Genomic DNA, 15,594 nt, shown 5'->3' on the forward strand with positions numbered 1-15,594 from the left:
TGAAACCAACCCTCCATATCTGACACCTATGCAAAGATTTAGCCAATCCAACTGTGGACTGTGCAGTATTCTAGGGGCATGCTGCCTCTCTCCGCTCCACATCCACCGTCTCACCTCGGGGAACTGTCACTCTTTCATCAGTTAGTTACTGAGCATTCATACCGTCTCCCAGTTGTTTCACAAACCCCTCCCTCCCTCTAAAGAAGAGCATCTTCAAGTAGCTGTCTTCCTCTCTCCCACAGTATTGCAGCAGTTTCCTTACTTGACAGATTTATCCCTGACACACTCTTGCAACTTGGAAACCACTACTTTACAGACTCTCAATTTGTGTGCAAGTTGAGTTTGGGTTGGCTGTCTTCTCTTCTGCTTCTTCTTCTTTCTTTTTTTTTTTTTAACCCTCTGCTCGTGATCAGAGCTATCTCCCACTCTCTCGCCCTTTCTCTTTTGGCGAGATAACACTCGGGGTTGATGAGGGGATCTCTGCTAACTGAAAAGCAAACGGCCCATCCCGAACGCCTCGGGATGTGCTGGAGTCATCAGGATCCATTGTGTGAAACTGTGAAACCAGCCTGTCATAGCCTAACACGCCCGTGTCCCTCAGCTAGCAACAGCAATCCTTCCTGCCTCTGTTGTTTGTGCAGCCTGATGGGCTAATGAAGGCCATACCAAAGTGTTATTTCTTCCCACCGTGCTCAAGAGCCAAGGCTTTTTCCCCTTTCTTTTGACAGAATACTCTGGTTTGGTATTCAAGGGTAAAAAGCTGTTCTCATCTTCCTGCTCTCTTTTTTTCTTCTTTCTTTACCTCCTATTCAGACTCGGCTTGCAAAGAAAAGTAATTTCACTCTTTCTGTCCCTGAGAGAATCAACACAGTGAAGTTGCATTGAATTCCTGCTGCAACATTTTTTTTTCTTGGCTCTATTTCAGACCCATAACCTGGGGGTAAACATGCAATTAAAATAACAGCAGCCTGCTTTCTCCTCCACTCTCTTCTTCAGCTGTTAGCGCAAGCCATGTACAACATGGTGACTAGGCTCTCCTAATTGCTTTTGCTCATAATTGGTATAGAAAAACTGCTAATATAATACCAGCATCCAAACATGCTTTCTCACCTTATTTCCCCCACCCTCCCCCTCCTTCATTGTATTTCTGCACAAATATTGTAGATGTCTGCTTCTAATTAGCTTATTTTCTGTGCCCCCCCCCCCCCCACCCATTTTAATATGCTATGCAATTAGCCTAATGCTATTTCCAAATTTCTATCAAATGCAGATTATAGTTGATGGAGAGGATATTGATCAAAACAATCAGCACATAAATGCAGTCAGCTGGTCTCATTTCCTAAATGGCTTCCATCTATCCTCTTCCTCCTTCACTTCTCTGTAATTTTTTTTTCAAACTTTCAGATGGCTTTCTATTTCTCCTTCCCCAGTGAGGAATGAAAAGAAAATATAGGTCAGCTTTTATGGGAGCAATTTGACACATGACACAAGCCATGCGCATCACTTGCTCAAGTCCTGATTTGTCTTCTTGCTTTTATTTGTCTATAATGAAAGCCGCACAGTTATTCACACGCTTTATTACAGTTCTATAAGTAGCTGGTGGAGACTTGCCGAGTCACGGGGGCCCCCCCCTAATACTTTGAGAACCCCGTAGTGTCTGTCTGCACGGGGCTGATAGTGTGAGACGCCTGGCTAAACTCCACCAAGCCAATCCCTGCTCCACAGGCCTTCCCAGCTGGCTTGGCTGGGCCTCCTTATACGCAACTGTGTTTCCACTTATAACAGGAGGGGCTTGTCTCTGTACGACAAGGACTATTAGGTGATTAGGGTAGATATTTACCTGAATGGATGGGCAGCTTGAGGGTCAAGCTCCCTGTTTAGAGTAGGCTAAACCCCCTGGTAGTTACAGGGCAATTTGGACAGCCAGCAGGCGACCCAGTCATGTGTCCAATTACATCCTGCAGAGAGGCACCTCCAACTATCGCGAGCTTGGTCCCTGTCTGGATCTGACACTCTGTCAGGTGTAGTCGTGCCGCTTCTGATACAAATAGTCTGAGTGTTGGGAGGGGGGAAAAAAAAGAAAGCCTCCATGGGGGTGTGCGCCTTTGTAGAAAGTGCCACTGTTTGGCGTGTGATGTATATTTGAAGTCACTGTGGCAGTGGTGCTGAAAGGCAAGTCAGTAAACGTCAGGCTTCTGTCTGTCGGGTTTCATGTCCGCCTGCTCTGCGCTACAAAGCAGAGCGTCAGCTTGGGCATTACCATAGGCTGACCTTTGCTTCTGCACTCCCCACTGCACACTTTTCTGACATTCAGGGGCACCGTGGGGGAGGCAGGAAGGGGGTGGCCTGTTGGGTGGTTGGGGTTTTTTTTGCATGTAGTGTGTTGTGTGTGTTCTTACAACAAATTAACGGACAGTTATGTGCTCGGTTTTGTTTTGTTTTCCCCAACATCATTTCACTCTGCTGCCACCGTTCTGCTTTTGAAACCCTCCTAACAAAGAGACTGCTGTATTTGATATTTAGCTTTCCTCCACACCAAACCTGCCTGTTGTCAAAGAGATTGCTGTTATCTTTCTGTGAAATCTTGGCATCCTGATAAATGAGAGAGGGCTGGAAATCTTGCCTGCTGACATCAAGGCACCATGTACCTAAAATCCTTCCAAGGCCAGAGGGAAAAGAATAACATATCAACCCAATTAAAGTTAATGCATGGTGACACGCTGAATTGAGGGCAGGGATTGCAGCCATATGGCAGTCCAGGCTGTAAATCAGAAGGCACAGGAAAGGGGAGGAGGATGAGAGGAGTGGGAGCAGAGGCCAAGCAACAGAAAAGGTGACGCAGTGTCAGTGCGGCAGAACACCCTCGAAATCCTCAGATCCATCTCAGAACTGCCCCCTCCCCATGCAGCACCCTAAGGTGCAATCCCCTCAGGTGTCTGTGTAGAACTGGCAGCTTCATTAAGGCTTGTTTTTTTTGTTTTGTTTTTTTTTTGGGGGGGGGGGGGTGTCTCCGCTTCTTTCTAGGAGGATTTAAATGAGCTGTCATCCTGACCTTTTTGAGCTCCTGCTTTTTAAAGCAAGTTCAGCCCCCGCCACCCCTCTACTACCACCCCAAACCCGGTACCCTTCTTTCTTCCTTTTCACCTTTCTCTCTCGCTTTGTCACTCTTTCCTCCACTTGTCTCTTCTCCCCGCAGGGGGGAAGACACTTTTAAGCCATCACCCTGCGGCAGACAGGCATGGCAAGGTTGTTATGTGGGTAATTGCCTCTCTCATAGACGCTTGTTTGTCTGCGCTCACTTGCCACCCTCCTCTGATGCCACACGGCAAACGGGGAGGGCACGGACTCTGTAGACTTAATTTGCTCCCTGACTGTTCTTCAGTGCTGATTAAGCAAGCATCTGTGGTGTTTTTGAATACAGCAGTAAGCCAAGTGGAGCATGGCTAACGTTTTCTCCCTCACTGTTACATCAAATTATTGCACAAAGTGGCAGACATTTATGGGAGCCGTAGCCATGTTTATTCATTTCTTTCCACCCCGTCCCTAGCTGACTCCATTGTTTAATGTCCCCGAAATAAGGGCCTCTTTGAGGTCTGGAGGACTGCAGTATCGATCAGAGACGCACTAACTTGTCAGAGCCAGGCCTCTTGAGTGTGTTCTTTTTGGGTATACAGGAGTCATTAATTTCCTCTGCCACGGTCTGATAGTGGCAGAGAAGTAAAGTGTGGGTAGCGGGGTCCAACTAGGTGACTAACATGCAAGTCGAGTAGGAGGAGGGACTGAGTCGATTTAAAACTGCCAGTCCCTCAGGCCCAGCCTGCCCGTTTTACTTCAGCTGTTTGATGTTTAATTGAAGTTGTTATTGGCATCAAATGTCACCTTACCCGATGCTCCAGGTGTGAATCAGTTTCTAATTGAAAGGTAACTATGTCTCCCTCAGCCCCGTGCCTCAGGGGACTTGCTACTGAGTTCTATTTGCCTGCACCCAGCCTCTGCATCGACAGGCACCATGTGCTGCCTTGGAGTTATGTCTGACCTCTCCCTCTCTTTTTCTCTCCACAGTGTGAGGAGAAGTGTGTGTCCCATGTTGCATTAGTGTCTGTGTGAAATGCTGGCCTGTCTGCCAGGGCCAGGTGACCTCCCCCTCCAGCTTCTCCCCCACACGCAGATGAACACTGGACTTCAGAAATGTAAGTACTGCTCTCGGGACACACATGCACACTGTTAACTACCACCACCACCACCACCACCATCATCCCACACAACAAACCAAGCTGTTACAATCCTGCTGGCCGCCCCACATTAGATCCCCATGCCAACCCTGGCCTGGATCTCTTCTGCAGCTCTGTGTTAAAACCAGAAAGAGTGAGAGTGAGAGAGAATATTTTAGTGCTCCAGGACCATAGATCTGTCTTCAAGGGAAATTAAGATGAACCGCACCATTAATTTGCTGATGAAAGGCAAACCGACTCCCTCCCTCTCTCATCGCCCCTGAGGATCTGTCTGTCACAAGAGTGTGGTCCTGTGTGCTCACTGCAACATTGCATGTGTTTGAACATGAGCATCTCAGCTACTTTTCACCATCAGGAAGAGTCAGTTACTGTCAGACTTGCAGACAGATTGCGGCTGAGTGGTTTTGCCCCGATGATCTTGTAATGTGGGTGAATTTAAGAAGCAATCTGCTGGCCCGGTTTAACAGCAGAGTAGTCAGTGCCGGCCCGCTGAATTCAATGTGTTTGAATTTTACAACTGCTGAAAAACTTGGACACTTTTGGGTGTCAGCAGCACAAATGGAGAGTCGAAGTCAGCAAATGCCAGCGAGAGCGCAGACTTCAGAGGCTCTGACAAGTGATGATGAAGGAGAAAAGTACACAAAGAAACAGTCGATTACCGTTCTTTGTTTTTAAGAGTAAATATATTCACATTTTGTTATGAATTGCACAGTTTGTCCATTTGATGCCAGGTCACAGTCATACTTGCCTTTTGTTTCATCTTCAGTTAGTTTTTTATACCCAGCAGATCAGTCACGTCTGAGACATTATGCTCAATACTTTTGGTCAGCTTTATTTACACAAAACGTCTTGGTCTCCTTTTCCTCCTGTCTCCTCCCTGAGCTCAGCTCCAGGCGTGACCCATTTCTACTGCCCTTTTTTTTTCTTTTTCTTTTTTTTTGTAAAATGCTCCAGCTCATCAAGACTGTAATTTCAGAATCACAGTAATCAGCCAACCCCCAGGAGATCGGCAAGCGCGAGGGAGTCTGCTAAGTGCCAGCGTCTGTTGCCTCACTCAGGCAGGCTTGTGACATGGTACAGCCATCAGCCAGACTCTTTCCCTGCTCTTCCTTTATGTGACACACTAAGACAACTGGAGCTCAATTTGTTTTTTCTGCTCAGGACTGTAATCCATTTAGGTGATGGAGTGTGCTTCCCACAGCCACGGCCATTCCTAGAAGTGTAATTCCAGTCCTCTTTTTTTTTTTTTCTTATCATTTTCTCATAATGCTTTTCATCTGTTAGTCAAACAGGCGCGGTATTGCATCAAAAGGCACCGACCCGAATGTCATGTGAACTGTATCATTTTTATCAAAGTGCCATGAAAAAAGTGAATTTGAAAAGAAATAGGCTCTCTCTGGTTTGCCTCTTTTACCACCCATAATCTATCACCTGTAGCTCACCTCCTGCATGTTAGCAGTCTTAGCAATTGTCAGGCCTGAACCCTCGAGTAATGCTCCACCGTCTCCCTGCTGGCTGTCCACAGAGTTCACTGTCTCTCCAGAGCTTCTATCGCTTACCCAGCACAGAAGATAATTTGACAGCTTGACTCCGTGAGAGATGTGCTCGACTGCTTTTAGGTGAAATTCATAGACTGGTTGTTACTTGAAATCTTTATTCAGTGCACTGACAAGTCCTTGCAAAAAAAGAAAAAGGGGGAAAAAAAGCTCAGATGGGAGGTTTACATAATTAGCTCCTATTTGTTTTGCTATTCTTGAGCTCGAGCCTTTCAGCTACTCGGTGCTCCCTAATGCCGAGTCTTGTGTAACACAATCTTGTCTTTGACACTTTCCCACCACTCGATAATCACCAAGAGCTCCAAAACGCCAGGCTGGCTGTGCCCTGCCTCTCCTCCTGCGGGGGAATCTGCGCACTGGAGAGTCATTTAAAGTTACGAGCTTGCAGGCTGCTGTCAGAGGCAAGGCCAGGGCAGCTGCTCTATTTATCATCAGGGAGTGTCTGCTAACAGATGACGGCTGTGAAATGTAAAGGCTGTCGGAGGAGCAGATCAGGTACGCTAAGAGACAGTGGGTCACGAAGAAAACTGCTCATCCTCCAGGCAGGATGACTCAAGTACCAGGAAGTGGCCCTTGGTCCTCACATCTCACAGGCAGAACAAACTGTGAGTACAGCTGGGCCACTTGGCTGATTCTCACATCTTAGTCCCCACTGAGATCAAAAGCAACCTTCTCTTCCTCCTCTCCTCATAATAGTTTTCATTTTCTTTGAAGGTTATGCTCTCTTCATAACTCGGCAAAAATGTAGGGAGGTCTCTTCACGTGAGAAACCAAACTCATATGTCTAATTTGATGCCGAAGCTTCAGACCTAATTTCCTGCTCTTGTGTGAAAAATGCAATTTACAGCAGCATGAGCCCCTGCTCCCTGCTGCTTAAACCTTGTTCAATAAAAACAGTAGTTTGAATAAAAGAAACCCTAATTAGTGCCTGCTGACTGTGCACTTGTGTTCCAACTAGCTCGCTTGCAGTGGGATAATTAGCGCGCGGCCAGACTGCCCTCTTTCCCCTGCTCCCTCCCTGGAAACGTGCTTAGCTGGAGATCTGAGAGATGATGTGCTTGCAGCCACCAGCAGCCGCCTACAAACTTCACTCATATTCCTCATTAACCCTCCCTTGATGCTTTAAGCCCTTCAACTAATCCAGGTTCCAGGTTAAGGTTGAAATGCTAATAAGCTACACTTGCTTACTAGAACCCATAATCAACAGCTGCCAGGAGCCTTAAGCAGATGTAAACAGCGAGAGGTCGATTTTATCCACTGTTAGTGGGGAAGCTGCTCTAAACAGTAATTTACCGATTTCATTACACATTTTACAGCGGTGCTGTTAAACCCTTTATCCCGATTTGCCTTTTTTTTCCTCCGCCCTCCCCAAAATGTTAGCCTAAGCTGTGTTAACAATGTATAATCCCTTTTCCAATTTAATGGATTGGTCACTTTCCATTGGCAGTGCTTTCTTTGCTACTTGCCTGAATCTTACAACTTAAGTATAAAACTCATTACACAAATGCCAGTGGCAAAGAAATAACACTGTAGGCAGTTACATGTCTGTGGGTTAGTATTTTTTTGTTTGTTTTAATTTTTTTCTTGATGTAGATTTCAATCTAAAAGAAACAGTTCTCTTCCCCTGCATAGAAATATGAAAAAATACACTTTTTTTTTTGTCAATTTAAGGTTTTTATTAAAATTGCATGTATTTTACCTTCGTTCTATTTGGATCTCTCATGTGAACTAGTCTAGAAGCCTGCACAGAAAACATGAAGTGATTTTGCATTTAAATGTGCTGTAGTTATTAAAAAGCAGGGTTATTATTTTTATTTCCATCTCCTTATTTTTATTTGTGGACATCTATTAGCTCCAGTAATTTTGCATGACCTCAGTGCCATTCATCTTCTATCTGAAACAACAAGAAAACCAGCTCTCTTGTGAATGGCTGCGTCTCTTTCAAAGATGTCGCCAACAACAGGTGGGTGTGGCTGCTTCATGCTTCAGAGAGTGATTGGGATATCATCGACTGACATCACACAGAGCCAAGAGTAGAAAAAACACTCAACTGGAGCATGCGGAGCAGTTTGAAGCCTGATTTGTGGCTCACGGGGATTACCTTCATGTGTGCTGACATTCGTGTTTTTAAAACTTTGGCCAACATATATGACAGAATGTAAGGAAAAGCATAACATTCTGTCATGCTGTGCACAATCTTGGTATCAAATAGAAGATTCCATCCCCGTAAAATGATAAAAGATGTTTTATTCATCGCAACAGATGATGTACTCACTTCCCACCCACTTACAACCCTTTCTACAGCTACACTGACATGAGGTTTTGACAGCAGCTGCAGACCATGGAGGCTGTGCCAAGATCTTCCAAACTGAACACAGAGAGCAAACAACTTGCATTTATTAATGCATACTCCTTTATACTCTTTGCACTCTGTAGTAAAGGTAACCTGCTAATTACTGGAAAAACGGAGTGAGGTTTTATTTGTGTTATGATCAAACTTCCTTTGGGGTTTTTTTTTTTTTTTTGCAGGCTCATTAATCATTTCCTGTATTTGACAGGTGAAACCTCTGCTCATCATGTCTGTGTGCTCCTGTGTAAGTGTTCATTTATCTGTGTTTGCTTACCCTGGCATTTATTCAGTGACAGACATTAGGCCTCAGTGATGGTGGGTGTCAAGCTCCAGCTCTTTGGCCCAGACCCCTGCATTAATGAGGCTGCCATCAGCAGGCTGAATGCTTAGTTACAGCCGCCCCCTGTGTGCCGCCCTATGCCGGCCCCGCACATCGCTGCCCATTGTTTCCTGTTCACAAATAAAGCTCGAATTAATTAGCCAGTTGGCACAACTCTTGGTCCCGCCGTGTCAGCGCCCTCCATTCAGCTCCGCGCCTCATCCCACATGTCCAGTCCTCCCGCTGTGAGACCATGGCTGCCTGAAACCACAGACCTCTGCCAGAATTTCAGACTTTTAAAATTACTGCTCACTCAACAACAGAGGAGTAGCCAGTGTGCTATAAAGACGTGTTTTACTTGAGCTGAAAATCCCCCCCCCCCCTCAAACAGGATGAAAGAGGGAATTAAATGGAGCTCAGAGACCGGTCAGAGCAGCGATTCTCTTCACACATCGGCTCCACTCATGTCCATCAGTCAGAGAGGTGTGGTGGAAGTAGGTCAGGCTGGCAGGGCTGAGGTGATGGGGGTAGCATGGTGGAGGACAGCAGGGACAGAAGCCTTTTTTTTTTTTTTTTTTTGTGGAAGTGAGATCAGTGTGTTAGAAAGATGCGAGCAGTCACATCCACCGAGGCTGAAAATGGACACAAGCGGTTGTTGCGCAAGCCAGCACCTGCACGATCCTGTCACAAATTTTTTAAAAGGAGCTTCACGCATACACAAACACACAATCGTGCTCACATTGTCACTTTGGCATTGTTAAATTTAGCCACAGTGCTTAGCAGGTGTAACAAATGTCTGCGAGCTGAGGCCTGGGAGGTGTTCCCACAGATCAGAGACGCTGCTTCTGTGTCTGATTACTTGTCTGCTGTCATGGAGCTGCGCTCTCTGCGTCTATCTCGCTCTCTCTTTTTTCCTTCTCCCCTTGCCAGCCACAGGGGACCATCGCAGCCTTTTTTTTCTGTTTATCTTGTGATATTTTTTTTAGTAGCAAGCGGCACAGCCCACCCCTCAGATGCATTCTTATTCTTTACCCAGATAATGCGTCAATTAAGGCCACTAAAAGCTCCTGACCTCAAAGTCCCCAATGATACCACCAAATTGGATTTTAGACTGGGAATGTGTCGGCACCAATAATTCTGCAGAGACTCAGATCGGAAATCTTTTTCTTTGAGACGGGGGATTTAGGAGAAAAACAGGCAAGTATGAAATATGAGAGTGCGTTCCAAATCAAGTTCACTCAGCTACTCTGATTTCAACTGATGTGCTCTTTTGTGCCATATACATTTCTACCTGAATTAAAGCTGGGGTAGGAAACATGTTTTTGGCATCAGTGGTTTAAAAAAAAATCTATAATAACCTTTCAGCATATGGTGATTTAAGTGGTCTGGGTTGAAACTAGACTCCTGCACCTATTCTGAGATCTGTTTTCATGCTCTAGAAAATATAGGCCATGAGGAGAGACTGGTAGAAGGTAAGTGGTATAAAGGATAAGAAGTAAGATGAATGAAGGACTTTGACATGGGAGAGCACAGCATGAAGACAAAAGTTATCATTAAGCATATCTCAAGCTTCCTCTTCTGAAGTTGTAGGGTTTTTTTCATTCTAGATTTTGGCCTGCTGCCTAATGTCTCTCTCTAATTTTTTTCCCCCTACCCTCTGTCTCCTTTTGCTTTCTGCTTCTTGCCTCCGATCTATCCTGTTCTTCACCTCAGGGGACACCACACAAAGGATGAGATCCGCTCCGTTTCCAACCCCTGCAGAATTGGATGCATATGCTAAGAAGGTTGCCAACAACCCCCTCACCATTAAGATCTTCCCCAACAGTGTCAAGGTCCCCCAGAGGAACCACGTGCGCCGTACTGTCAACGGGCTGGATACGTCAGGCCAGCGCTACAGCCCTTATCCTTCCTCTCAGGCCAGTGCCAAGACAGGCCTCCTCGCCATCGTCAAGGTGCCCACTGTCAAAGGCATCCTAAAAGATTTTGACGGTAGCCGGGCTCGCTTGCACCCTGACGTCATCATGAACCCCCTTACGGGACCCTATCAGGTGGCTTCAACCAGCACTTTAAACCACCAGGTGCAGAACCTTCCCCGGCCCCAGCAGAGGTTACCCCTTCCACTGCAGGACCCCCCTCAGACTGTGCATATACCCCTTCCCCAGCAGCAGGTGCACACCCAGAGTCTCAGACAGCCTCCCCCAATGGCCCAGCACCCTCAGGGCCCAGCCAGACTCCAGACTCAGTCTCAGCACCCAGCTCTCGGGCAAACACAGGGGCCACCTACTGTCATGCTCCAGCAGCAGCACCTTCAGCAGCAGCAGCAGCAGCCTCCACCTGGCCTGCAAGGAAGCAGAAAGCTTCCCGATGGCGATGCACCACCTAATGTTACTGTCTCTACCTCAACCATTCCACTCTCTATGGCTGCTGGTCTGCACCAGGGCCGCCAGGCTGACCTGAACACCATCGTACATCAGATCAACCAGTTCTGCCAAGCTCGGGCCCAGGGTGCAGGAACCACCTCCATGTGTGAGGGCCAGATCGCCAACCCCAGCCCCATCAGTCGCAACCTGCTTATCAGCGCTTGTTCTAGGGTTTCCATGCACAGTAACCCTGCCACCCCTGGCTTCCCCCCACCCAACTGCATCATTGGCTCTCAAGAGAAAGCCACAGCCCCAGTGGGAGCTCACCCTCCACCCAGTGTGGCTGCTATGAACCACTTGCCTTCCAACCACACTGATCTCAAGCAGCAGCACCAGCTGCAGCAGCACCAACTGCACCCACATCAGAATCAGCAGCAGCAGCAACTACAACACACCACGCAGCAGCAGAAGATGCGCTCTTGGAATCAACATCAGTTGGCTCATGTACCCCACATTCAGAATGGGGGGAGCCACCTCTGCAAGCAGCCTTCCAGGGACGCCACCTTCCATTTTAAGGGCATGGGCTACCCTGCAGAGGTGTGCGTGGGTCAGCCTTACTCACTAAAACCTCCCGTAGAGAGGCCCACCCCCTCCCCACCTGTTAACAACAATGGCATGCCCGGCCCCATGGCCCACTACACTAACGGTCACTACTTCCAGTCGCACATTTGGAACAGCAGCATCCTACCCACACCCAACAGTGACAGCTCCGGGTCTCAGGACATAGCCATGCCATTCCACGGTGCAGGCCCAGGAGGGTGCACCACGCTAGACTGTGGGCCCCCTGGGGCTCCCCATTACCGGCTAGGATCAAGCTCCTCCTCCTCCTCCTCCTCCTCCGCCCAGACTAATCTGATGCAAACAGCAGATTACTTGGGTGGGGACTTCCAGACGCCCTATTTCCGCGATCAGAATCTAGGGTTGATGGGCAAGATGCACAGGCCCCCTCTGAGCAGGGTAGGTCCAGAGGTTGGGGATGGCAGAACCGCTCTCATCCAGCACCCAGGGTACAGATAAGCTATGGCCTTGTCTCCACAACTGTTATCAGCACCCTTTGTTTAGTCTTAAGAAAGGAAACATGAATAAAACTCAACTTATAACTTAAGCAAATGACTGCTAATGTTAAAGAGGGTAAATTAATATATTTAATGAAGATCAGTAGTTTTTTTTTTGTTTGTTTGTTTGTTTAATCTTGCAAGTGATCAATTGCTAATTCTAGGTTTGTTAACGAGGGCTTCTAACTGGCACTTCATACTGTTTATTACCTGCTTTTTTCCCTTGATGATACTTGTCAATTTACGTGCCTGGATCTCAAGTGATCCTGTGTCATTTCTACTTCAGACCTGCCACTAAAGTTTCCTTATGCATGCAAGAAAGAAAAACAGATCCCTCTCTGAAAAAACATCTGCTGATAGGAAATTTTTTTTGCTCCGACTATGTTCATTAAATTTGTTTCAATTCGATGATTAAACGCAGTCACTTCAGGACAAAAGAGAGAGAGATGACCGTGCTTCGATGCAAAGCCATCAGTTAGTGAAGTATAACAGAGTCCAGCTGGGACCTGTTCCAGAAAGCAGGTTTAGTTAGTTTGAGTTGATGAAGTTCGGGGGGGTTGTTGCAGCTGGGTCAGTCAGCTTAGGTAATATTAAAAAAAAAAAAAGCAGTTATCAGTGGAGCTCCGAGTCCAATATTCACTATGGCAACGGGTAAATAAAGAGCAAATCTTCCACTTTAAATGGAGATATGAATGTTTGTCAATCTGTCACATTTTTCTTTTTTTCTTTCTTTCGTTTTTTTTAAAGCCACATTTTATTCAGCATTGCAATAATTTATTCAGCTTGAATTTTACTTTTTTTTTTTTTTTAATGGAAGTTGGAATCCTACCTTTTATTGGCTACAATATCTGAAGGCTGAAATACAGGCAACAGCAGCGGAATATTGGAATATGGATCAAACAGATATGATGGCATTTAGTTACTGTAACGTCAAAGTGTGTTGTAATGATTTTCGTGATTTGCAGTAAAAAAACTGACTCTACCTTTTAAGACAGCTTTGTTGCATTCGCTCAGTAGCATATATTGACCTCAGCATGTGTGCATATTTCACATGCTATGGGAACACTTTTGGACTGTCTGCAGTCTGTAAGACTCAAAGACTCACTCTGAACTACATGTAGCTTGGTTTAAGAAGCTGGTTTCAGCAGGTACGCAATCATTCTCCCTCAATCATCTTCACCATGTTATGCCGCTGTGATAAAATAGGATATATCATGAGATATGATAATAATACTTGAAGTATGTACCTTATAAACGATAGTATGGCCAATAAACAGGACAAGCTTCATGCAGAGGATTTTTTTTATTTAAACAGGGATTATGCCAATATGCAGTTTAGTGTCGAGAAAGTGGTTAAGAACCTGACAGCTGCCATCCTGTCTACAGAGTTATAACGGAAGACCATGTAGCATGCAATAGATTTTATTCTTCCATGTCCACGGATCGCTGTATGTCCAGATCGATAGTCTTGAAAGGAAGAAAGTCCTCGGACAACAAAGTCAATATTCAACCAGATAGTATCCTAACTCTCAACTCTGCATTCACTGCTGGATAAAAGGAGGTTAAAAAGAACCTGCAGGTTATTAGAGTCACAGAGTCAGTTATGCCAACTGACTGATCCAGAGTTCCTCATGTCAAAGTTAACAAACCTCAAAGTTTGGCTAAATCTGCTTTCTGGAATAGGCCTCGGGCAAAGCTTGCAGTATGCACACATGCACAAAGGGGTTCTCCTTCTTTTTAAATGTCATTATTTGTATAATAGGATTCTTCAAGATCGATACCTCTCCGTCACTTAAGGAAGTCTGTAATCAGGTTGTTTGTACATATTTAAGTTCCAAGAGGGAGCAAACAAGTTGAAAAACTTTGATGCTTGGTCCTGCTTCACATGCTGCAATGAATTCAGGTGTTTACAAAGGAAAGAAAAAAGAGAAAAAGAAATAAAGGCATAACAGACTGCGTTAGTGCCACGTTTGGCAGCAAGATTGTGAAATGTTTATGACATGGAAGGTTGTGATAAAATTTACTCCTACCTTTTTAAAAGCGACCAAAGTCAGGTTAACAAGGACACACTGTTAGGAAGCGGTGCCATTTTTAAAGTTTGTGTCCTTTTCAGATCGTCTTTGTATCTATGACAAATGTGTTTACTTGAATGTTTAAGATGATTTGTTTTGAAGGTATTGAAAGGCACAGACAAAAGTCTCTGAAGTAGATGAAATCCGCGTCAGTGCCCCGTAGGAACTCACTACACGCCTAGCTAGATTTGTGGTCCCAACAATGGGCACCTCAGCAAACAAAGTTACATGTTGTTGCTACTGATGCTGAAATGAAAAGACCAAATTGATCACTTGCAAGATCACTCGGAGGTAAACGAAGCCCGACTTTTAAGTGAAACAGCAAATGCATTGTTTATTTTATTGTACACTGGCTTACCTACTAGACTACTGTAACTTTAAAGTTTAATGATTGTGTATGAATGCTGCCTGTGGATGTGGGAACGGTTAAGGGTGAGTGTGTGTGTGTGTGTGCAGTAGACAGTGTGTGTGTGAGATATAACGCAATGGCACCCATGTTTTGTTCTCCTAACCCCCTAATGACCCTTAAAAAGCCTTAAGTGTTTGGTCCTTGGACTTTCCTTTGAAAATGAGCATGGTTTAATGAAAACCCCAAATAAGAAGGAAGAGGCAATGGTAAGGATCCACAGAAACAGCAATTTTATTTTGCTTTTCTTTTTTTTTTTTGACTTTTTACTTTAATGAAGTTTTGTTGAATAGGCAGAGCAATTCCTTAGATATTCTTTATTATGTAAAGTGAGGAAAATGAGTAATATTTTGTAATTATATATTTTTAGCAATGTGTAGTTTTTTGAGCTGTAACAATTTTTTTTTCTTCTCCCTCCCCTCCCCACAATCTTTCAAAGCTTCAGTTTGCAGTTGTGACTATTTATAATACTTGATTTGCTTGTTATTTAAAATTTTATTTTTTTTCTTTATTTCTTGTACTGTTGCTGTGAAATGGAAGAAGGTCCACGAGCCTTTCTTTTGTGTCATTCTGTACGACAGATAAGAGGCAAGAGCGTGAGAGTTGTGCTACTCTTTTTGTAATATTGTAATAATAAAATAAAGTTCTAATTTATGCTTTGAACTCAGTTCGCTTGAACATTAATTTGTCTAAATTAACAGCAGGCAGCCTAGCTCTTGTCATCCTCTGTGACAGTTCAGGTAGCTACACACACACACACACACACACACACACACACACACACACACACACACACACACACACACACACACACACACACACACACACACACACACATTTGTCTCTCTCATAATCAGCCCTAGAAGCGACTCGGTGTTTCTAAAGGCTTGTCTAAGCCACATTTGTAACTGTGACAGGTAGAGCCAAAGGTGGTGATTGCTACACCAATTGCTGCCGCTTCATGCCATTTATCCAGGCCGGAACAGGAAGTGGAGTAGACAAAGCAAGCTGTGAAATCTGTGGGACTGATCTGGTCGCAGTAGATTTAGCTTGTCTGGCTGTGATGAAAATGGGCCTAGTATAAAGGGCACACAGTGGGAGGGAAGGATCAGCACCTTGGTGAGTGGCATTACTCCACGAAGGTTTTCGAGCGATACCAGAGGTGGCAGCAGGTTATGGCCTTT

General features: G+C 45.3%; 1 protein-coding gene across 3 annotated transcripts in view; it reads left to right on the forward strand.

Moving 5' to 3' along the window:
- fam222ba (family with sequence similarity 222 member Ba) overlaps window positions 1-15,077 on the forward strand; it is a 30,908-nt gene extending 15,831 nt beyond the window's left edge. For all 3 annotated transcript variants that reach the window (XM_040014610.1, XM_040014609.1, XM_040014611.1), the window contains exons 2-3: window positions 4,063-4,190; window positions 10,171-15,077. In XM_040014610.1, the coding sequence (XP_039870544.1) occupies window positions 4,109-4,190; window positions 10,171-11,894 (1,806 nt within the window). In that variant the 5' untranslated portion in view covers window positions 4,063-4,108 and the 3' untranslated portion in view covers window positions 11,895-15,077. The remainder of the gene's footprint in view (window positions 1-4,062; window positions 4,191-10,170) is intronic.
- Window positions 15,078-15,594: the final 517 nt, after the last annotated feature.

The sequence above is a fragment of the Simochromis diagramma genome, unplaced genomic scaffold (assembly GCF_900408965.1).
Source record: "Simochromis diagramma unplaced genomic scaffold, fSimDia1.1 OVJJ01000676.1, whole genome shotgun sequence".
NCBI lineage: Eukaryota > Metazoa > Chordata > Actinopteri > Cichliformes > Cichlidae > Simochromis > Simochromis diagramma.